At 37.5% G+C, this 24,877-nt stretch overlaps 1 protein-coding gene across 1 annotated transcript in view; it reads right to left on the minus strand.

The window, feature by feature from the left end:
- ANO3 (anoctamin 3) overlaps nt 1–24,877 on the minus strand; it is a 460,260-nt gene that overhangs the window by 101,337 nt on the left and 334,046 nt on the right. Inside the window, exons 11-15 of the mRNA XM_075548400.1 lie at nt 20,015–20,059; nt 11,140–11,271; nt 7,161–7,267; nt 4,606–4,661; nt 2,578–2,699 (exon numbers count right to left, since the gene is read on the minus strand). Of these exons, the coding sequence (XP_075404515.1) occupies nt 2,578–2,699; nt 4,606–4,661; nt 7,161–7,267; nt 11,140–11,271; nt 20,015–20,059 (462 nt within the window). The remainder of the gene's footprint in view (nt 1–2,577; nt 2,700–4,605; nt 4,662–7,160; nt 7,268–11,139; nt 11,272–20,014; nt 20,060–24,877) is intronic.

The following is a 24,877-nucleotide window of genomic DNA, read 5'->3' on the forward strand; positions in this document are numbered from 1 at the left end:
ATGGTGCTTACCACTAAATGCTTTTTTGAAAGCCCAATTTTATTTTAATTCCCAATAAAGGTTATTTTTTACATTTTATTAGTGACTCATACAACTCTTATCACAATCCATACATATACATACATCAATTGTGTAAAGCACATCTATACATTCTTTGCCCTAATCATTTTCAAAGCATTTGCTCTCATCGGAGAAGCTCCACTCTACCCTAGGGAGGCACTATGAGCAAGGATGTTGTTGTTGTTGTTAGGTGCTATCAAGTGGGCTCTGACTTACGGTTACCCTTTGCACAACAGAGTGAAACACTGCCGAGTCCTGTGCCTCCTCACAATTGTTCGTAAGTCTGATTCCATAGTCGCTTGAGTAAGATATTCCTTAGTCCTGAAAGTAACATCTTTGCTTTTCAACACTTTAAAGAGGTCTTGTTTAGCAGATTTACCCAAATGCAATATGACATTTCATCTTTTTACTGCTGTTTGCATGAGCATTGATTGTGGATCAAAGCAAGACTAAGTCCTTAACAACTTCAAACATTTCCCCCAATTTATCTTATTGGTCCAGTTGTGAGGATTTTGGTTGTGTCATCTGCGTGTCGTAGGTTGTTTATAAACATTCTTTCGATCTTGATGCTGCATTCTTTTTCATAGAATGCAGCTTCTCCGATGATTTGCTCATCGTACAGGTTCAATAAGTATGTTGAGAGGATACAACCTTGACACACACCTTTTCTGATATTAATGAACGCAGCATTCCTTGTTCTTTTTGCATACCTGCCCAGGTTTTATAAGAACACAATGAAATGTTCTGCAGTTCTGTTTTTTCTCAAGGATAACCATGATTTATTATGATCCACACAGTTGAAGGCTTTTACATGGTCAATGAAACATACATAAAGACCTAGTATTCTCTACTTTCAGTCAAGATCCATCTGGCATCAGCAATATCCATTGTTGCACGTCTTCTGAATATGACCCAAATCTGGCAGTTCTCTGTCACTGTATTGCTGCAAATATTGTCAGATGATTTTCAGCAAAGTTTCACTTGCATGTGATATTAATGATAGTATTTTATAACATGAGCATATCCTTTATTTAAAATGAGTACAATATAAATCTCTTCCAGTCAGTTGGCTGTGTAGGTTTATTGAAAATGTCTTGTCTTACATTAAATGCTTCAGTTGGAGATCCACCACTTCCTAGAGCCTTGTTTGGGGGTAGTCTTTTCAGTGCAGCTTGGGCTTCTTCCTTCAGTACCGTTGGCTCTTGCTCATATGCTTCTACCTTCAGTGCTGAATGTCGACCAGTTCTATTGGGTAAAATGATTGTGTATTCTTTCCATGTTCTTTCAATGCTTCCTAAACCATTCCATGTATTTACCATAGAAGCTTTCAGTATTTCAAATTGAGGCTTGAAGTTGATTCTTGAGTTCTTTCAGTTTAAGTTATACTGAGCATGCTCTTCCTTTTTGGTGTTCTAACTCTATGCCTTTGCACATTTCATTACACTTTACTTGGTCTTCTCAAGAGGCCATTTGGAATTTTCTGCTTGGCTCTTTTACTTCATAATTTTTCTAAATACTTTAGATACTCTGCAATTAATATCAAATTTGAGTCTGTTCTGACATCTATGTGGATCTTTTCTTTCTTTCCTGTCTTTTTAATGACCTTTTGCTTTTTTTATGAATGATGTTATTGATATCACCCCTCATCAGGCCATCTGTCATTAGTGTTTAATGCATCAAATCTATTCATGAGATGTTCTCCACAATGCAGGTGGGATATACTCAAGATCCTACTATGGTGCTTACAGACTTGTTTGTCTTATGTCGACTTGTTTGATAATGGTATTCAGCAAGCTCAAACTCACTGCCATTGAGCTGATTCTAAATCATAAGGACCTTATAAGATAAGGTAGAACTGCCCCTGTGGGATCCTAAGACTGTAACTCTTTACAAGAGTACCACGGCTTATCTTACTCTCACAGAATGTCTGGTGGTTTAGAACTGCTTGCTTTGCAGTTAGCAGCCAAACGTGAAACCACTATGCCACTAGGGCTCCATTTGAGCAATGTGATCTCTGGTAATGCTCGCTTCTTACCATTGTCTCTCCAGCCCCAAGGGGGCTGGCAATGTCACCTGTCCTAAAGTCTGATTCCGCACTCTCACTGCCATCTACTCAGCTCTGACTCAGAGTGACACTACAAGGCAGGGTAGGACTGCCCAGTGGGTTTTGGAGGCTGTAACGTTTTATGGGAGTTAACTGCCTCATCTTTCTCTTTCAGAGCAGATGAAAGGTGGGTTCGAACCACAGACCTTATAGTTAGCAGCACAGTGCATAGCCCCCTATGCCCCCAGGGATCCACTGGATTCCTCACTACCTCTGCTTCATTTTGGAGCTCTTGATCACCAGTGTAACCAATGATCTAGATGCTAGCATACAGAAGAACCAATAATGACTTTTTTACTCTTTGTACCCTAATTGATACAGATAATTCAGTAGGTGACTAAATTATTACAGATCTGAAGAAACGAAACCAAAACTACATAGTTTATCTTTCACTGTCAAGTCAGTTGAAATACCTGATTAAATCCAGGGGCTGATGCTTATACCACATTCCCCAGCGTGCCCAGAGCTCATAGAGCAGATGTCGGCTATTCTGAGGTCCGTGGCTTTTGATGGGCAGTCTACTCTTGTACACTCCCTGAAACATAGAATAGAAGATGAATTATTATCCACTGCCTCAGTGAAATTTGAACTAAATTAAGATAGCCTTTTTGTTGTTGTTCTCTGAGCATTAATTTGGAAATATATTGAAAGCTTTGGAAATTGTAACCTTAAGCCCATCACAGTAATGATGCAGTAAATGTATGTATGTTTATATATATATCTTAATTATAAATATTATGAGAGTTCCATTAAAATCCTGTCTTAAATTACAGTTTCTATATTAATGAAATCTATTTAACTTGTCTGGAACCTATGAACTTTTAATAACATATTGTGCTCACCTTAACAAAGAGAAATTATGATTATCTTTAGTCGAGAGTAAGAGTATGAATCTGTACTAGGAAACAATCCAATGCCATAAAAAGTTTACTTTATATTTTTGTTTATGAGCATCTATTTTCATTTTATAAGCAGATTAGAACCAGTGCTAATCAAAAAAAGATGAAGAGTCTAAGTCAGAAGTGCTAGTTATGTTTTAACATTAAATTAAAAATTTATTTCAGATAAAATATACTAAACACCTTTCAAATTCTTTGTACTCTAAAATAGTATTGCAAATCTGCAACTTAAGAGATAAATATTACATGTTTTATAAAGCAGAGTTTTTCTAATAGTGGATTTTTTTCTACTTTTATAACCAAGAGGATACTATTTTCTGAACCAAACATGAGATCTGGGGTATAAGAACCTCACCTTCTGCATTCAATGGTATGATTCTACTTTCATGAAAAGACTGTTCTACTTTTATGAAACTGTGAAATAAGTAGAGCGATGCCTCAGTTTCCTCAGCTATGAAATAGGGATCACAATAATAATGATACTCCATAGAGAAAAACCTTTAAAGTCAATGACTTTTATATGTTTGATAAGTTGTAGGCAATGCAAAGTATGAACGTGTCACCAGACAGCTCCCAACAGGCAGAAACGTGAGTTCCGAGGGAAAGAAAGAGCACGTGGATTTATGGCTGGTGATTTCGTGAAAACTGAAATGGGAAACAGTCATGGATGTCATCTCTGTCCTCTAGAGAAATAGGGAAATTAAGGAGCCGATTGCAGTTAAAGTGACTCTCAACGTTGTCTTTGCTAAGAGTGACCCAAGGTCATTAGAGCCTAAGTCTAGGAAGATGAGGAGATGGAAGTGAAGGTCACCGTTGAAGCGGGAGAACATCCACTTGAGCGAGGTTTGCTTGTCTGTAATTTTGGAGGTATCTCATGAAAGGACACCAAATCTCAAATTTCTATCTATGAATGCTAATAATTATCTAAGATATACGGCTCTCTTTTCAAGTCTAATGCTCAAATAGGCACCTCCTAGTCTGCAGATGCCAAGCTTTCGAGTACCACCTGTATCACATTAACTACTCAATTAGCTCAGCCAACCTCGCTGTTCTGAGTTGACAGTGACGTGGAGTTTGGCTGCAAGAAACACGAACCAAGCGATGATGCCAAGTCATGGGCTGTGTGTTGCTGTTGTTGGGTGCTGTATCCTAGGAGATTTTCAGGTGCACATTAGTGGGCACCGATCTGACAGCCACCTGTTGGTGTGTGGATCGAGCAAGGAATTCTGTGCTGAACAGAGAGAGACTGCCAGCCACCCTTTCCCCAATGGGGTACGTGTAGAGTGCCCGAGTCAGAGCCAGTGCTCCTTTTGAGGCTGGGATTCCTTCCTACCCTGCTGCATCAGTGAGGACAACTGCTGGGGGGTTGGGGCAGAGGACTACAGGGCTGCATGGGAATTCGCACGGCTCTCAGAAAGGCGCTGGCCCACACCTTCACCGAGCCCTTTGAGCAAGTCTCAAATGAAAACAGTGGTAGTTATCACAAGCATAGGAAACTTTCTTAATCAAAATGGTATTTTTAAAATGATGTTTCTGGGTTACCTCATGTGGAGGAAATGCTGCTTCATATGCACCATTGTTAATAAGTTTATAGATCCCTGGAAAGAGGAGGAAAAGAAGGGTTTGTGAGTCAGTTTGGATTATATTTTTCTCTTAAACAATGCACTAGAGACATAATTAATTTTAAATATTAAAATAGCCCAACTGCCTTTGATAACCACTCTGCTCACAAGGCCAATAGGCTGTGAAAAGTGGATGCGAAGGGGCTACTTGTCTGCCTGTAAGATGAGTAAAAGTGGTCCAGTGCTAACACAGGTTTCCACATTGCCATGGCTGAAGTGCGGTGCATACTATTTGGAACTATCTGAATCGGCAGGAAAACTTTATTCTATTCTCAAAGGAATAAAAGTTTAGACAAGAAATCATGGGAATCCCAAATTTCAAAAAATTCTCAAAAAGATATTAAATTCTTTAAACTTAAAAATATACTGAGTCTAAGAGATATAGGTTGTAATAAGAGACACTTTCCTTAAGTCCTGAAATCATTATTTTCAATATAGTTTTACTAATAATGAAAATTGGGATAATAATTTTTGGAGGGTAATTTCTGTTGTAATATTATATATAAGTCAGGAGCGTGAAAGAACTGAATATCCATAATTTGGGAATCATCTATATATTATGGAATAATAATTTGTTAGGTATTTAGTACATTGTGATTTGGAGAATGTGTGCAATGGAATATTATCAAGCTACTTACAATAATATTTTCAAATAGTACCAAAGATCTTGAGTTATAAGTTATAAATTATATGGCCAATGCCAATTAAAGCATAATGTATGAAATAGTCAATACTGCCTCACTGTATGATTCTTACTCTTCAGTACTCATTTTTAACAATGACAACTAAAATGTGGGGTGATTTTAAACTCTTTATACTTTGTTTCTTTTATTTTCTACCAAGAAGTGACTATTTTAAAATCATTAAAAATGTCCTATTTATTTTTAAAGACTAAAGGCGTAGTTTTATACAAATTTGTATGTTTTAATTCTTAGCCTGGATTTATTTTTATTTCTTGTTTCAAAAGAATCTGACTAGATTTTTTAAAAACTTTTTTTAAGGTCAACTTTGGTGTCTAAAATCACTGTTGTGACTGCTCTGTACCAGTGGGGGTTGCCCCTTGGTATCCAAGCAGGTGGTGGTGTGACCCCACCACGTGCTCCATGCGACCAAAATGTGGTCGGTTGCTTCTGGAAGATTTACGGCCTTGACACAGAGCGAGGCGGTCTTACAGGGTCACCCTGACTTGGATTCAACTCAACGGCAGTGAGTATGGGGTGTGAATGGGCCAGCTGCTCAGAAAGGAACAAAGGCGCGCTAAGGAGCTGACATGAAGCATAGTTCCTGCACCTCATGGTGCATTTTATACGAATGAAAACCCATAAGGATTATTAGCCATTTCTATCAGCTACCGATTGTCTATGTTTAAGAAACTTTTGACATGACTAATGTTTGATCTATTTCACAAACAAAACAAACCCCTGGCTCTCAATCAGTACCAGCTCACAGGAAGTCTCAGTGGCTTTAGTGGTTAGAGCTGAGCTGCGATCCACAGGGGCCGTGGTTTGAGAACACCAGCGGCTCCTGCACAAAAGACAGGGCTTTCCACTCCCGCAACCTGTTACAGTCTCCGCAACTCACAGGGTAAGCTCTACCCTGCCCTATAGGGTCCCTATGACGCACTGACCTCTTTTGTCTCCTTGTTTAATCCCGCCAGAAAGCTAAAATGCTAGCCTATTTTGGCACATTTGTCCTGCTTTGCTGTTTGAAAACTTTCCAGTTTAATTTTTCCAGGTGAAACTTTCTCAATTATTTTTAGTTCACTTCTAAATATCCAAATACCAATATTTATACATTTAAATTTAGTTGCCAGTTCACCTTTGGAGATAGTCAACATAAAGTTTCCTGCTTCTTTCGTTTATGAATATTTTTGTTTGTCAATTATGAAAGATTTAGAGATTTGTGAGTCACTTCATGATGGATGGTCGAAAGGTTTTTACTTCAACAGATAATTACTAATTTTCAACCTCCATAAGTCAAGACTCTAAGTTCTATGCTTTGAATAACATATAGTACATAACTGATCCTTAATACATTTATAATAAATACAAAAAATATGACATATATTTTTAAAAGAATACAGTATGTTGATAAGGAATAATGTAATTAATTATTGGTCCCTAGAATGAGAATTGAATTAGTTTCTGTTTTTTTTCCTATTTTAAACAAAGTTGAATGATAACATTCTAATATATGGTTATAAAAATCATATTATTTACTTAGGAAGAATGTTCAGGAGTAACATTTCTGCGTCAGAATGTGTGCACACTTTCTATGTTGATACATACGACCAAATGTTTTTGTTTGGTTTCATTTTATTAAAATGCTGCAAAATAGAATATTAGAGTTTTGTTCAACAGGTTATATCCTAAAACTGAATACACAAAAGCAATGCTTCTGATTTTAAAAATAATAATTATAGTCATTACTCCCATTATATTCTATTTTCTCTAGGGTGTTAATTACTGTTCTTACCCACTTTTGATATTCCATTTTCATATTTGGTGTGCTGCAGCACGTGATAGACTATCCTGCTTCGGGCAGCATTACTGAAGAAGGTGTCCTTATTGTTTATAATAAAGCTGTTAAAATGAGGGAATTGACGTTAGCATTGAAAGTAGAGCATAGAATCCACAAGAGTAATACGGTATTGGGAATATCATCCATCTGTTTTACCTACTACAAGGACTACATGCATGTAAAGTACAATAAAGCAGAATAGAAATCATCTTCTTTTTAAAAAGAACACTGAAAGGAAAAAGTGCATCATAAAAAATATAAGACATTATCAAATATTCATTTTAATATCTTCTTTCAGTATATAAAACTCTAGACAGCCTCATATTTCTTGTTTATCGTGGAACAAGGGGGGGAAATAGATTACACATTTGTTTCCATAAATTTTGTACTACCTTTGCAATGTCGTTCCAAATAGATCGCATTAAAAATTAAAGTCATTCCCTGTAGCTCCCTTTCACACTGGCTGATCTTGCTTTGGAACATCAGCCACAAATAGTCTTCCCTCCCTCCCCTTCATGCCCTGCAGGCCCCAACCTAGAAAAAATACTAAGGAGGGATTGTGTGATCACTTAAAAAGCAATAATGGATAATTACAAAAGGAAGTAAAGGGTCTAGCTTCACATTTACTTGATATTATTTTTAGGTGCCTTTGAGTCAGTCCCATCACCTGGAGATCTTATTAAACTCAAAGATTAAGAGCTTCAAAAATTTATTTTTCTGAACTTCACTTAACATTGAATATTTCCTGATTCAATTATTTTGTCTATGCTAATGGTAAACCATCATTATTTTCAGATACTTGGCATTGAAATATCAGGTATTTTACCATCCTTGTTTCTTCTTTATTTACCACACTCAAACAGTTGTCAAATTCAAACCTTTTCTGAGCAGCCTCTCCAGCTCCAGTGCTTTTTTATAGTTGTGGGTCACTTTTGCTTTTGTCTAGCTATAAGAGGAATGTTCTCACTGGCCCCCAATGTCCCACCTGGATTTCAAAACCCAGCTGGGTCCTCGGAACACTCCTCCACTTAAAACCTATCAGTAATTTCCATTACCTGCATAATTAAATGTCCTGTTTTCCTGCCAAGGCCTCTACACTTACATCCCTCCCAACCCCCCAACCTAATCCCCATAGCCTCTGGCTGCTTGTGCCAAGAATTCATCATCTTCCCACATCTATTACCACTTTAGAAACCCTGGAAGTAAAGTAGGTTATGCCTTCGGCTCAAGCTGCAAGCTGCATAGTTCGAAAAAACCAGGTATTCGCAGGCAGGAAGATGAGGCCATGCAGAACTGTAAAATTTTACAGCCTCAGAAACTGTGTGACGTTCCACTTGCTCTAGTGCCCGGCAATGACAGCCTCATGGCAGTGGGTGTTACCACCTTCCAATACAGTCCTTTCACGCTGTCTCTGTTGGCCTATATCTCTCTACCTCTTTCATTAGTTTTCCTTCCTGAAAAGTATCGCCTCCTTAAAAAAGGCTTTCCACTCCTTGACCGGATGTGGCTTCTTCCTCGTCTAAAAAGATCTGCGCTTTATATATGTCTTTCCCACATATTGATCATTCTTTGCCTTGTTTTATGGTTATCTATATTCCTGTCCATTTTATTAGGTTGTACCCAAGGCAAATGATAGGAAATTTGAAAAATTTCTTAGTACAAACGAGAGGCCAATGGAAGGTTTTAAGCAAAGTCATTGTAAAATCTGACTGATCTTTTCCAAGGGTCACTCTAGTACTTTTTGGTTTCAAGAAGAAAGAGCCAAATGTTTTTTGTTGGAGCTCCACAGAGCATTAAAGGCCCTAAAAAGTTGCAGTAGTAGGTTGAAGAAGATTCCACAAAATGGTGGCCTTTCTCTAAAGTCTAAACCTATAAATTAACTTGACTTAAGAATGGTTCTCTCCCTTCCTCCAGCTGAAACCACAAGGAATTCTGCTAGAATCACCCCAAAAGTAAGATACTGAGTAAATAGAATGATTGGGGGTGCAGGCTTTCCCACTGATTGCAGCATATTGGGTGAGTCTGAATTGTGCTTCCCCCGGTTCTGAACCTCAAGCTTCCCATCATATATATCTACATTGTTGTTGATGTCGGGTGCCGTTGAACAGGGTCCAATTCCTAGTGTACCTATGGGGACCAAACCTAATAGTGCCCATCCTCCCAATAGTTCTTCTGCTTTAGCCCATTTGGCAGCCACTGTGCTAAGTCTTGTATGCCCAAATATAGTCTAACAGCAATCACAAACATACAGCGCATTCAGCTAACCTAATATTGTAGCTGAAGCTCTGTAACACACTCTGCTATGTTATGCTAATTTACTAATTTTTATTTATACTTTCATGGGCTAAATTAAACTAAGAGAATCCTTGAAGGCAATGACTGTCATAATTCCCTTTTTAATCTCCAGCTTGTGCTATAGGATGTGGTTCATATAGATACTCAATAAATAGCAACTGAATAAATGGATGGTTAGAAAATTATACAGCAAACCCTGCCCCAAAATTTCACTTAGTTTTGAATCAATCACCTAATGTTAAATAAAACGGGCAGTTCAATTGATAGACAAATATTAGGTATACGTAATTATATGAAACCCAAATTCACTGCCATCAAGTTGATTACAACTCACAGCAACCCGCTGACAGGGTAGCATTGTCCTGTGAGTTTCTGACACCGTAAACCTCATCTTTCTGCGGCAGAGCAGCTGGGGGCTCAGAACTGCTGATCTCTTGGTTAGCAGCCCAACATATAATCAATTATTCCACCATTGAGGGTTTCTAAATGTGATGGTAAATATAATAAAATGTATTCATCAGAACAAGCTGTTCTTCAGTCTGCAATTGAAGAGGAGACAACCTTGCTTTCTGAAAGTGAGGAGGACTGGAAATATTTTCCTTCAGTGCGGATTACAATTCAGTGTCAAGAAGACCACAATCCTCACAAGTGGACCCATAGGTAACCTCATGTAAATGAAGAAAAGGTTGAAGTTGTCAAGCGTCTTACTTGGATCCACAATCAATGTTTCTGGAAGCAACAGTCGAAAGACCAGAAGAGGAGTTGTGTTAGGTAGGTCTGCTGCACGCAATCTCTTCAGAGTATTGAGAAGCCAGGAAGTCACTTTGAGGACTAAGGTGTGCCTGACTCAGCCATGGGATTTTCAATGGCCTCGTCTGCTTGTGAAAGTTGGGCAGTGAATAAAGAAGACTGAAGAGGGGCAGATGCATTTGAATTGTGGTGCTAGCAAAGAATATTGAAAGTACCCTGGAATGCTAAACAGAAAAACTAGTCTGTCATGGAAGATGTAAGGCAAGGGCGCTCCCTAAGGGAAAGGACAGCAAGACTCCACCTTGTATACTGTATACACGTTGTCAGGAGAGACCAATCCCTGGAAAAGGACATCATCTTAGTAAAGTAGAAGGGCAGCCAAGAGGAAGGCTCTAGAGATAATGGGTTGATACCAGGGAGGCAACAATGGGCTCTGGGAGAGGACGCATGGGGAGGATGGCACAGACTGGGCAGTGTTTGGTTCTGTTGTGCATCAGGTCATTACAGGACACAAGTAACTCCATGACATCTAACCACAACGTGTTAGTCAACAGCAAGTAATTATTTTCATTTTTCCTATTGTCTTTACTATTATTTTAATTGTATCACTAACTACCAGCATAGATGAAAGAGCTGGAAATGAGACCACCAGCCTATGAGCATATAATTTATTATTTGTTGACTGAATATCTCTAAACAACAAACCCAATAAACAAAGAATATTCACTGAATGTTTTCCACACATGAAGTGTACATTTTAATATAATGACTCAATTTTTAACTTGATTGGACATATATAGAAACATCACAGTTATTTTTGTGTAATCAACAGATCTTAGGTAATGCAAGATCCAAAGTCAGAGAGTGGAAGAAAAGAGATAGAACTTACTGGTGAATCCGTGCCCGGCTGAAAGGACCAGTATAACATTTTGATTCTTCTAAGTCTGGAAAAACGGACTTGTCCAGAACCATGGGGTTTTTGGGCATAAAACCTATGATTTTTTTCAGACTCTTTTTTATCCTGGAAAAAAATGACATTTTAGAATTAGACAAGTTTCCCTTCCTGAGCTATGTCTAACCTTTCCCTAGAGTTCCTTCATCTAAGGAAAGTTTCAAAAGCACACACGTACACATGTGCACATGCACATTCCTCCTGTCCCCTCAAAAATGATTAACAAAACAAACCTCGTGCATCTTTAAGCTCTTTTATGCTTGTTAGAAACGCCTTGTGGTATTAAAGAATTATCAAATACAAGAATGGTGGTGGGGAAAGGAGAAAGGAATATAAAACTATAAAAGCAGCATGATATCGTTCTTGAAACTGTTTACGGAGCGGTGCGTGTTGGTGTCGATGTCAATAACCCAAACGCACTGCCCTCTAGTCCAGTCTGACGCACAGCAACGCTGGAGGACGGGGCAGATCTGCCCTGTGGGTTTCTGAGAATGGAACTTTGACAGCTGGGGAAATCTTCATGGTTCTCCTGCTGACTGGCTGTTGGTTCAAATTGCTGACCTGGTAGTTGGCCCCCAATGCTTAACCACTATGCCACCAGGTGTCCTAGACCAGCGATTCTCAACCTGTGGGTGGTGAACCCCCTGGGGGGTCGAACAACCCTTTCACAGGGGTCACCTGATCTATCATAGGTAGAAAAATGACAGTTATGAAGTAGCAACAAAAATTATTTCATGGTTGGGGAATGACAATGGATATTGATGATGTTTGGGGAAGTTGATTTATGTAATCATTTTCATTAAATTATTCAAGTGAGAAATGGAAAATGTGTTATCTATTCATACTACCGAAATGCCTGGAATTTGACATGCTACAATCCAATTCAATTTGAGATTCAAACAGGTTAAAGCAGAGGTATTTCACTAATCTCATTCCCATGCCTTATATATGTAGGTTAAATTATTTGCTGTGTATTGTGCGTATCCAAGCCAAATGTTATCAGCAAATGTGATCACATAAATTCATTTTTATTTAAGTATATAGAAATCATACTCCCTGTCATCTCATATCTGTGGACACTTTCAATGCCCATATATTTTCTTTTTCTTATTATTATGTACTGCTAGTGACAAAAATCCTAAAGTTAAATAACACCTGGGTCTAATATATGTATAAAAAGAAGATGGCATAGCACTGGACAGTGTTTCATTTGGTTACACATACAGTTACCACGATTCTCGGCAGACTTGGTCGCATCTAATAAGCCCCATAATAGAAGGACACATGAAACTGTGATTTAGAGTGATATGAGGTCAGCTAGGTCAGATTCACCTGATAGCTGAATATAAAAATCTTACCCCAAGGACATACTGTGGATTTATTGAGACTTAATTGTCATTTAAACAACATCCTCAAGCATGTTGTTTGTATATTGAAATTTGAGAACCATTGTTCTAGAAGCCACTTGACATCATGAAAGTGTGATCATCTCTAAGCCTGATAATCAAATTCAAAAATCATATAGAAAGACAATTTTGTGCTTCATATTTCCAAAAGTGTGGTTAAATTGTATGTCGACTTGCACTGGGGTAGGGCTGTAGCCCACCCTTTCCGACAGGTCACAGAGTGAGGATAACTCTTGGGCGGTATGTTTTGTTGTTGTTGTTTGCTTATTTTTATGAGAGATACTGGGGACCCTTTCTCTCTCTCTCTCTCTGCCCCATCACCTTTCTGCTTACTGGGACTCTGTGCCTGCCTGCAGGGGAAGCTCAGGTGTGCCACCCAACCCGGGGAGGTGTCAGCACCCTGCCAAGTTTCTGCTGACCTTGGATCCACAAGACTGCATCCATTGGCCTGTAACTTCCCTGCATCTACTTTACCTCCTATGTCACTGATTGGCAGCTACTTTAGTCTACATTGAACTGTGGGCTTGAGTTGGACTGTGATGGCTTCTTGATACTTTTTAATAGAAAGCTCTTTCTTATGCATCCATGAGGGTCACTTGTTTTGTTTCTATAGACAACCCAGCTAACATAAAGTGCGCATTATCAGCAAACAGTTGATGGGATACATTTTTTAAAGGATAGTTTGTTAATGCTCAAATAAAAAAAATGCATAACAAAGGCAAACTCACCAATTACTTTGTCAAACTAATAAACTTTTGATTTTATTAAGCAAGTTGTTAAAGCCATGTTAGTTCAACTGTTTTAACCAACTGCCATTCCAAGAATTGCTTCTGCTCTCATTCTTGAGAGAGAATCCTTCTTATTGTCCTCAAAGCACATTGAGAATAACAGACCTGAGTCCTGCTTTCAATTCTCCCATCTGAGTCATTTTAATCACCGCCACTTCTGCCGTGACAAAAGTTGCGTAAGAGAAGAGAGAAGCAAAAGAGAACGAGCAGGTAATCTTCATATACTTTGAGTTACTTCTTTTAAATAATAGAGTTGTTTTTAAATTTAAATTTTATTCTCAATTTACTTTTGCAAAGGAAAGTAGACCCTGTTTTCTAAAAAAAAAAACACCTTAGGGAATTATTCTATTATACATATGTATTATCTGAAATTGTTGTAGAAATGCAGATGTTGATTCACTTGTACTGACAGTCAGGGAATTTGCATTCCTAACTAGGTCCTAGGAGATGCTGGTATTGCTGTACACAGACTGCACTCTGAGTAACTAATTCAATATACTTTAGCAGTAACATGCCAAATGTATGCCATTAAGACACTGTTTCAGGTAATCTGACATCAACGCATTTGGGATTTCAGATTACAGCTATAATCCACTTTTATCATGTGGTGTATACTTAGTAATATATTTACTTTAAAGAGAAGGAAAAGAAAGCAATAAAAAGAAAAATTGGCCCCAAGCATGGATTCTCCAGATCAAAATTCTGGGCTACGGTAATAACAGCTGTTTGCTAAGGACAGGGTAGAATGTTAGACAAAATTATACGCATTTTATTTATGAAGTTCTTCTCAGGGAATTTTTGGCTTCTTCTGCAATGGTAAATCAATGTAATAGGATATAATATTTTCCAAATAAGTATTATAACTCACTTAAACATTTGTTTGGGCAACTCTTAAAATTTCAAAAGAAAAAAAATAGTACAAAAGTGAACAGGCACCTAATATTGTGGGTTTGAATCTATTTATCTTGCTGAAAAACACCATCTGTCATTCGAAATAAGAGTGAAATTCTAAGAAAGCAGCACATGCAGAGTCTAGACCTTTCCTTTGACATTGAAATGTATTAATTAGATAATAAGTCATTTTTAGTTTGGAAGAAGCGGTGGCAAAACAATTTTTAGCCTAAAACATGAAGTAATATATGAGGTGTTCTGTTTGCTTCAGTCTCTGCTAAAATAAAAGTCTTTGAAATATTGTCATATCCCAGCAAAGAATATACAGTGACGTTTTAAAATATCTATTGGATAGTGAACAGTTGACCCAGCATTTTAAATCTTACCATAGTAAAAAAAATGGCAATGGCGTAGAAGTCAGGAAAAGAAAGCTGCTGAGTTATATCTGTCAGTCACTGAACACAAGCCAATCACTTTCCATCTTTCTGTTTCAAGTTCCTCGTCTCACAAGAAAGGAAGGAATTCCATCTGCCCCACTTTAGCAGGTTGTTGGGAGGATCAAGTAAATGACCCAGGAGGCAAGAGCCCTCAGAATAGCCTCATGGGGTAAGTACCCCAGGCCATATTATTTCTAACAAAATTACATACAGAATGGAAACAACGCTTTTTTTTAATTTTAGAAAAATCACAAGGATGACTTTCAGGTGGTGTTGTTATCAGAAATAATTTTATCTGTGTAGGCCTTTGACACACCCTTCCTACCTAAAGCAGGATAAAATAAGTATGCTGATAAAATGCGGTGAGGCCTGGGTTTGAATAGTAAGTGTTGAGAGGAAGCTACCTGGCCCTGCTTATTACTTTGGGCAACATGTTTAACTCCTTGAAACCCCTCTCTGCTTCCTCACATTGTAGGTAAAGCGGTGTGGAGAACTACCTGGATTCCAAAGGCAAGTTTAACACCTGATCTCCTGCCCTCCCGTCAAGTAATGGGGAAGCATTCCTTCACTACTTATCACCTGCTTCAGTCCCTTCCTGTCACTCGACTGTCAAGCTGTGTTCCATGTCACTGGACCAACAGCAGGAAACAGCAATATCTGCCCAGCCCGCTCCTGGATGGCCTACTCTGTTACCATGATATATAAAAACAAGAGAAAACCAACAAAAATTATATTGAAACTGCAAAACAATCACTCAACAAGTTAATACAATACCACCAATAATCACACACACACACACACACACACACACATACCAGGAAAAGATGGCCCAAACAAATGACCAACCTATAGGACCAGAATATATACTGGGAGAACACGGCTGCAGCCATATATTATTCACAGACACGTGAGTTAAAATGTCTTATTTAGATTTGGAAGTCAGCTTTAGGTCAAAGCCCTTGCTTTTGAGGTTTCCCAATAATTGGAAAATTGTGACTACATATACTTGCTATTCACCCTTTTTGTTTTTGTGATATGTCTTATTCCTGAAAAGATAGTTTACCCTTAGTAAATAAGCATGATGGAAACTTTGCCTTGCGTCTAAATCACTGATTTCTTAAACAGCGTTCAGTTAAAGTCTTTAACCTGTATAAGTTAACCTGTATTTCCCATGTATTTTAGTCTATAGAACGTTCTTATATATTTACACTTTCCTTTTCTCAGAGTTTATAAACTCTGCCATTGGCTAGATTATAAATACTATTATTAGAATTACCAAAACTCAGGAAAGTCATTTAAATTATTTCTCAAGAAGCTTTTGAAAATTGATTGTAGTAGCAATTGTACAATATTGCTTTATGTGTATGAACTATAGAATGATATATGAATTAACTCCCAATTAAAAAAAATAAAGCTGATAATGCTACCACTAAGGTGGACGGCATGCATATTAAACTTTAGATATGGTAACACATTTTGTACTCTCATCTAATAGTTAAGTAATTGATCCTAACCTAAAAACAATTGGCCCTTAGAATGTGGCCAATTGCTCAATACTTGCTCACATGAAGTGATCACTGAAGATACAGGTGCAATAGCAAAGTATGATGAAGAGATCAGATGGTGCCTGGTTAGCAGAAAGAATAGCATTTTGTGTCTTAAAAGCTTAAAAAAGAGTAGCCCTCTAAGAGAGGTGTCAGGTAATCTATACATAAGAGCCCGACAGACCAATGAGATCCAAAATCAAAAATAAAACTCATTGCCATCGAGTAGATGTCAACTCTTCGTGACCCATAGGACAGAATAGAACCATTCTTGTGAGCTTCCCAGACTTCAGAGGAGGGAATGGTTCTGAGCAGCCTGTTTGCACAAAGCTATAGATGACAATAAAAGCCCAAATTCCATTTGCAGAGACCCCGCTTGGATTACACTTCACTGATTTCCCTTGCGCGATTGACCCGTGTGTGGGTCATTAAGAGTAATAGAGTGTACTAATTCCATTTTCACCCTCTGGTTCCTGGACCGGTGAATCCTGGCTATTGGAGAAACAGCAGCATACACTGGAAGCTGGTTTAGAATATATATATCCCCTTGGAAAACATTGCCTAAGCCTCGCAAGGTGTTGCCACCAAGCAGACACTGTAATTGTGTCTTTAGAAATCCATCCCATCGTGCCATGGATGAACAGGACCCTCTTTACGAATAGTAACAGACGTATGCAAAGTTATAGAGACAGAAGCTGAGTGCTCACTCAGTTCCTTTGGGCCTAATTAGACCTGACAACTGACTTCCAAAGTTCTTCTTTACAATGTTGTTTCTATAGAACAAACCCCAGTAGCAAATGCGTTAGCCTGGGTTCTCTAGAGAAGCAAGTTCAGTGATACTTGTGTTTGGATATATAAAGAAATTTATAACAAGAATAGCTTCCAAAAAAAAAAAAAAGAATAGCTTCCACTGTTGTAGAAGTAGGCAAATCCAGTCTGGTTCAAGTCAAGCACCTTGTGACTCATGGAAACTGATGGACAGAAAGCAGGAAGACAAAGCAGAGGTGGCTGGAAACCCAGGGTGGTGGTTGCTGAGAGAAGGGGATCTGAAGTTGGCCCAATTAATTCACTAACGGTTGTCCGCTGACAGCTACTGGGATCGATAGGAGATGGACGAACCAGACACAAGATCCAGCTCCAGCACGAGGCGAAGAACCAGGGAGAATGTGACTCCTCTTGGCCTTTCTCTTTCCCTATACAAAAGGTCACAGCGCCAAGGAGATATCATCAGGCTGAGACCCCGTGGATAAGTTGGACATGGTCCCTACCCTTTGTTAGGAGTGCTTAGTTGACATTATCCCTAGGCACCAGATCCAGGGATGTGAACAGTGTTGCCCTCAGACAAAGTGCATGGGAAACAATTCCTACAAATATAGTCAGGTTAAAATTTAACATGTCACCATTTATTTTCCACTTTGGCTGATGTTTACATGGTTCCAGTTTCTATTTTCTTCCACTTGCACTTGAAGCTTTTCTGTAGTTTATTTTGTTGATGGTGGTGATGGGGTGTTTTGGGTATGCTTTTCTTTATATGAAACTCAGGATAAGTACATTTATAGTGACAGTAACTAGATTAATACTTACTAGGGATTGTGGCAGGGAAGTCTGGGGAGTAGTGGGACACTACTAACTGGTACATGAATGAAGACACTATTCTAAAATTGATTGTGGTGATGATTCACAACTCTTATGTGGTTTATAAGTCAATAAAGCTTTTAAAAATAATTTTATCTTAAAAACTCCAGCTCCCTTATAAATATCCATCATTTTATACATTTTTAAAAATAGTTGTCTTTTTTGGGAATAAACCCATGCATGTATGAACTAGAACTTCTAGTAGTAATACTTGTTGACTTACCCTCATTTACATTACATCTTTAAGTTTTCTTACCCAAAGTGAAAATTAAAGCAACCAGTTATTTCTTTAGTTTTAATATTAATTTTCCATTTAAAATGCAATCAATCTAATTATATATTTCAGCTTTAAAAATCTTGTATAATTTTAAATGTTCCTTTCTTATGTATTTCCGGAACGTCCATATGACAGAGTCAGTAATAAGGACAAATTGTCTATCACAAGTAAAATGGTCAGGCAGTAGTATGAACTATAGCATGATTTGAGATAATATTTAACTATGCTAAAAAACTAGGATATATAATATGGAAGATATTGCCACTTATAAGGTAGTGCTCATTTTTTTAACTTTACTTTTATCTTTGGCATGAACAGAGCATTTTTAACTATCAAAAACATTGTTTGGGATTTAGCATGCACATACTTTTTAAGCACAAGTTTACCATAAGATTATTATAGTATTGCATATCCACACATTTCAAGTGATTTTAACATTCAGGATTTAATCCATCTACACATTTCTGACAGAAAAAAATCTTATTTGAATTCTTGTTTGATAGAAAACTGCTGTTGAGTAAAGTCTCACGAATTCTTTGACAGCACATTGAGGCAAAACCACAGATTTCCACATGTGTACTAGTAGGCAGGCACATGCAGAGAACAAGAAAAAGCTGCAGTTGTAAGTTTATGTATTTATTATAAGAATTACATCATTTTGACTTCCTTAAATGAGCAAAAATGTCTCTTTCAAGTAATCTTTTCCAAGGAAACAACTAGCCAGGACCAAATGCTCACATGTAAAATAGTGAGAACTCATCATAAAGGAGGACATGCTAACCGAGCAGCAGGAAGTTTTGAGTGAGCAGAAAAACACTCTTTGACCTTTGTTCCAAGTCCCATTTTAGTACTAATTCTTCTATTGTGCACTTGACCTTCAAGTTTTCTTTCTTACCATAATTCACATTTGCCATCTAAATTTAATGTTCAAAGGGCAATATTGTACTATTTTATAAGGTTCACGTCCTTTGCCAGAGCACCTAGATGTATTGCACACTTTCCTGAAATGCCCTGTTATACATGTAATATCATTTCTTCTAGCTCTTGTGTGGTTCTGACTTGTAACATCCTGCAACATTATTCAATGGAACCTATCCTATCACTGTCATGATGTTTGTCGTTTTTGTTACATACATTGAGGAGAGAAGGGAAAGAGCAAAACATAAGAAGTGTTTCACTTGAGCCTTCTTTAAATCAAAGCTCTTTTCTTCCTGAAAACAGTGCCCAGGTGAGTCAGGTGAGAACGCACTTCTGTTTGAGGTTTGACTGAGTCCTTTGTTGGAGCTACAGTGACCACAGAGGAAAGGGATATTGTTTAGGAATGATACTCTTGAAGTTTGCTTTCAATGTTAGGATAAGAGAGGCAGCTTCTCATTGTGGAACAAGTCTGTGATCCTAATGATGTCTTGTGGCCTTAGAAAGCCACTTCACAGTCAGGCTGGGAGTCCCTAGTACCAGTTCTACTAAATAAAGCAATGTAATGAAACAATCCATAGCTCTCTGCTAGGTTGTCATTTGATTGTGCTATCATGATCACATTGATCCTCGTTTTACAGTTAGTTTAAAAATGGAAATCTCATCAGATGCTGCTGGCAATAAAAATCCTGCTTCCACAACAATATATCATGAAAAATTTTCATAAATGACATTGGTAAAGTATCACAAAGAAATATCCAATGTTAAATATTGCTCAATTTTGCACAAGTCATTTTGGAAGTCACTTTAAAAAAATCAATAGAGATTTTTCCTAAAATTTACAACTGCTCAATATGTATACTTAAATTATTTTGAAATTAAAAATGGTTCATAATGAAAGTCTGCATCACCCACCAACCTGCCTATGGGCTCGTTCCTCTTCTCAGTGTAATAGATTTTTTTCCTGAAAAAAAACAAACAAACAAGCAAATAAATAAACAAACGGACTGAGGTTACCTGAAGATAAAATAAAACTAGTGAGAATAATACTCTAACATATCGAGCATTTAAATCCTCAATAATGTCATAACCTTAAGAAAAGGTTTTTAAATAAACCACTATCACATGAAAAATATCAAGCATCATTTTTAGAATTTAAGTTATTACTAAGAAATGCGTTGTAATAAGTCAATATGCTTCTTTTGAATATCTATTTCTGCCACAATGTAGATTCATCAAGTCATTTGCTGACATACAATAAGAAATCATCTATTCATCTATCCATCTCCCCAAGTGTATATGCAATGAAACTTCCTGATTTGTCAAGGGATGTTTTAGGTACAACCACTGTGAATTTTAGAAGGAAAAAAAGTTTCTGCTCCCAAGGGGCTTCCTTTACAGTTAAAGAGACGATTAATCAAACAGTGATAATAAATTTAGACGATGTAGAAAGATAGAGTGTGCTGTGAAATTACCTAAAAAGGACATTTCACTTAGCTGTTGTGGGTGGAGAAGAAAGGGAACAATGACACCTTCCTAGTAGATATGTTATCGGTGCTGTATGTTGAAGAATTCATGGGAGGAATTCTCTGGATGAAGCAGTTAAAACATGAAATTCTACAGAAGCTGCTTTTCGGTACCCATCTACACCAGTTCTGACTTATAGAGACCCTGTGTATAACAAGAGAAAACACAGCCTGCTTCTTCACCATCCTCATAAATATTGCTGTGGTTAAGACCGTTGTTGCACTGAAATATCAGTCTACACAATTGAGGAACTTTCTCTTTTTCATTCACCCTCTGCTTAAGCAAGCATTTTTAGGGGCCAGTCCTTCTTATCCAACATACAGGGGGTACCACCCAAACGCTGAATTTTTTTTCTAAAGCTATGTACTTAAATGTTTCTTACAAAACAAACATATCAGCTTCAAAGTCCTTCCATTACACTTAATACATTTGTCACATCTGCAATTCCATTCTTGGAAACATTTTTCTAACTCATCTGTTTAAATGGATGACAGCACCTCCCTAGATTTTTCTCCACCTCTTCTATGTCATCAAATCACTGTCAATTCATGTCCCTCTTCATTCATGGAAACAAAAAGAAATCGCACAGAGGAAAATCAGGTGGTGCAAGACAGGCATACTGTGTTTTAGTTTTGGTTTTTTGCCCAAAACTGGTGCACTGAGATGGCTGCATAAGCAGGTGCGTTCTGATGGTGGCAAAATCAGTCCCCTATCTGCCACAAATCAAGACTTTTTTGTTGCACTCTGATGCACAATCTTTTCAGAACCTCTAAATAGAAAGCTTGATTAATAGTCTGAACTGGCGGAATAAACTTCACGTGCACTAGGAGCCAACATTTTTGTCTGCTTGGGAAGTTGATGGATGTCCAGAATGAGGTTTGTCATCAAAATATTTCACCCGTTTTGACAGGAGAAAACCACTCAAACACTTGAGTTTTTCCCATAGTGCTGTCCTTGTAAGCTGTGTATGCACAAGATTTTCTGCACATTTCCTGATCAGCAAACAAAATTTCACAGCCACAAGCTGTTTTCTTAAATTGGCTGCCAGAAAAAAAAAAAAAAAACGAGGTTTGAATGAAACTTCTTTTTTGAAAAGGTTCACTGTGACCAGAAGGAACTTTCCCAGGTGACGCCACTGAATGCACTAACTCAGAGAGGTAGCTGGTGCTTGCCTAGTGGGGAAAGTGCATATTACAAAAGCTCCACCCGTGGAGGTTTTTTCTGTGTTTTGGGTGGTACCCCTTACTATGTGAGTTAAATCCTGCCATCTCACTTCTAAGGAGAATTCTGGGTTGAACTCTTCCAAAGTGGATGTATTCATTTTCTGGCAGTTCGTGTTATATTCGATATTTTTCCAATACAGTAATCCAGAGATATTGACTCTTTTACAGTCTTCATTATTTACTGTCTAGCTTTCACATGCATGTAAGATGACTGATGCATAGAAGATGACTGCAAATATTAAGGCTTGGGTCAGGTGCAACCGTCCTGAAAATTTCGTTTTGCATTTGAACACATGAACGAAGTAATTTTCAGAAAATTTGTCAACTATATCATTGGACTTAACTACCTGTATGGTTTGATGATGGTCGAAGTAAAATGAAATATTTGATAACATTAATTTTTCTCATATTTTATTGATCCAGTTGTCATGAGTTTCCCTTTATGTTGAGCTATAATCTATACTGAAAGCTCTAATGTACATCTTCATCACTAAGTACTACAGGTCCACTTTGTTTTCAAATAACAAGATTGTGTCATCTACAGATCACAGATGTGAGTATTCTTTCTTCAATCCTGATGACACCTTCTCCTTCATATCCAGCTTCATGGATTTTTCACTCAGCATACAGATTTAATACTTATGGTAAAACATGTAACCATAAACTATGCTTATTGCCATTTCAGTCATCTGGTTATCCCCATGTTCTGTTCACCTTATAGAAATAAAACAATTAAGTTGTCTGGAATTGCCATTTTTCACAATGTCATCCATACGTTGTTTAATTCACACAATTGAATGTCTATGTTTATGACCATAAAATTGCAGGCAAACGTGGTATTCTGTGCATTCAACCACAACTCTCTGGCATCAGTAATAGTATCCCTTTTCCTGTCTAATTGACTGGAAAAAAGTCCTTATTTGTGTCCATTCCAATGAAATGGTATCCATAAGAATGCAGAAATTATTTACCAGTATATTTAATATCACACACAAGTAAAATTTACTGGAGCTAATTCAAAAGTGGTGTCTGTGGTACATCAACAGGAAACTATACAAAGATGTGTTGTTGTAAGGTGCCTCTGAGTCATAGCAACTTGTGTACCACATAACAAAACCCCACCTGGTCCCGTGCCATCCTCACAGTGGTTCTGGTGTCGGAGCCCACTGTTGTAGCCATTGTACCACGCTGTCTCCCTGAGGGTCTCCTTTTCACTGCCCTTCCACTTGACCAAGTTCAATGTCCTTCACCAGATACTGATCTTCCTGACAACACGTCCAAAGTATGTGAAACATGTCCAAAATCTTGCCATCCTGGCCTTTAAGGAGCATTCTGGCTGAACTTCTTCAAGGACAGATTGGTTTCTTCTTTTAGCTGTCCATGGTGATTTCAATATTTTTTGCCAATAGCACAGTTCAAATGCATATATATATGTGTGTGTGTATGTATATATATATAGTTTATACAGCTCAGGAAACTGCAAATGATTTGTTGATAATTGAGGCATACTTTGGACATTAAAAATGTGAGAAAAGAAGCAGAGATGATAAATCACCAATGATGAAGCTTCTTAGACCTTATGCTAAGGGTTTTGAATTGAAATTTTAAAAATCATTGACATTTTAATAAAATATATATGTTTAAATGTGATACAAGTTAGTACTCTGCTATTGCATTGTTCTTCCTGGACAAATTGTTTTGTTCTTTTTGCATCTTTCAATACTTACAATATTCTTCCCCAGCGCCCTAATTCAAAGGTATTGATTCTTCTTTGGTCTTCCTTATCCAATGGCTGACCTTCAGATGCATATGATTGAAACGACCATGGGGTCAGGAGCACCTCTGTCTTCAGAGTAACATCATTGCTAAGCAACATTTTAAGAGGTCCTGTGCATCAGATTTACCCAATGCATGCACCATTTGATCTCTTGCATGTTGCTTCCATTGGCCTTAATTGTGGATCTACGCAGGATGAAATCCTTGAAAACGTCCATCTTTCCTTCACTTATTATGATGCTATCTATTTGTCAAGCTGGGAGGATTTTTGTTTTCTTTACATTGAGTGAAATCCATACTGAAGGCTGCAATCCTTGATCATAGTCTTAGAAACCTTACTAATTCCCAGAGTCACTCTAAGTCAGAATCACTTTAGGAAAGTGGGTAGGAGTGGGTGATCTTCCATTTGATAATTACTATTTATAAAGTTCAAGAGTGATTTTATTGGTTAAAATAAATTGCTATTTTATTCCTACATTCCTACATTATTTGTTGCATGATAATATGTATGAAAAAAAGAATACAGAAAAACAAAATGTCAGATAGGTAGAATGGAAAGTATTGTTCCATTAACAGGCTCTAATAAGACTTCTGAACTCAGAAGTCAGGAAATTCAGTTTACTACAAATTTAAACATATTTAATTTTACTGTACAGATTGGCTTAGTAAAATGACCTCATTTCTCATAGTAAATTACATAATATTTCACAGTTCCTTATTTGCTTCTTTCAGGAACCAAATTTCATAAAAAATATATAAAACTCGGGCTCTCTTAGTGATATCACTTATCATTTAGATCATTTAGTTACAATTCTGAAACATTGGAGACATTTTCCTTTATCTGTTTTGCGTTTCAGCTTATTATTTTTATGTTTTGATTTTTGTTTCTTATCTGAGTACTTCACAGGTAATATTTCATCCTTAAGGTACGATTTGGTTATGTTTTATATGCTGTCTCTGCAGAGAACTTTAAGCTCTTAGCTAAGCATGAATATGAGTCCATTTATGTTTCTAATTCAACTATTACCAGTAAGATTCCTTCACAGTTGCCAACATGTGATCCAGTTCTGCTTGGTTGATGGCTGAGGTTGCAGCTTAAAAGGCTGAGGTGCTTCAAATGGCTAAGAAGACAGGGGTCAATAGCTCTACTTCAGCCGAAATGCTATTGAAGTATGCTGTCAGAGTTGATGATGTGGCACTCCTTGAAGATTTGGCCAAGGTTCTGAGTCTGAGAACGATCTATGTGCTTACACACT

Source organism: Tenrec ecaudatus, chromosome 4 (genome assembly GCF_050624435.1).
Source record: "Tenrec ecaudatus isolate mTenEca1 chromosome 4, mTenEca1.hap1, whole genome shotgun sequence".
NCBI classification, from domain to species: Eukaryota; Metazoa; Chordata; class Mammalia; order Afrosoricida; family Tenrecidae; genus Tenrec; species Tenrec ecaudatus.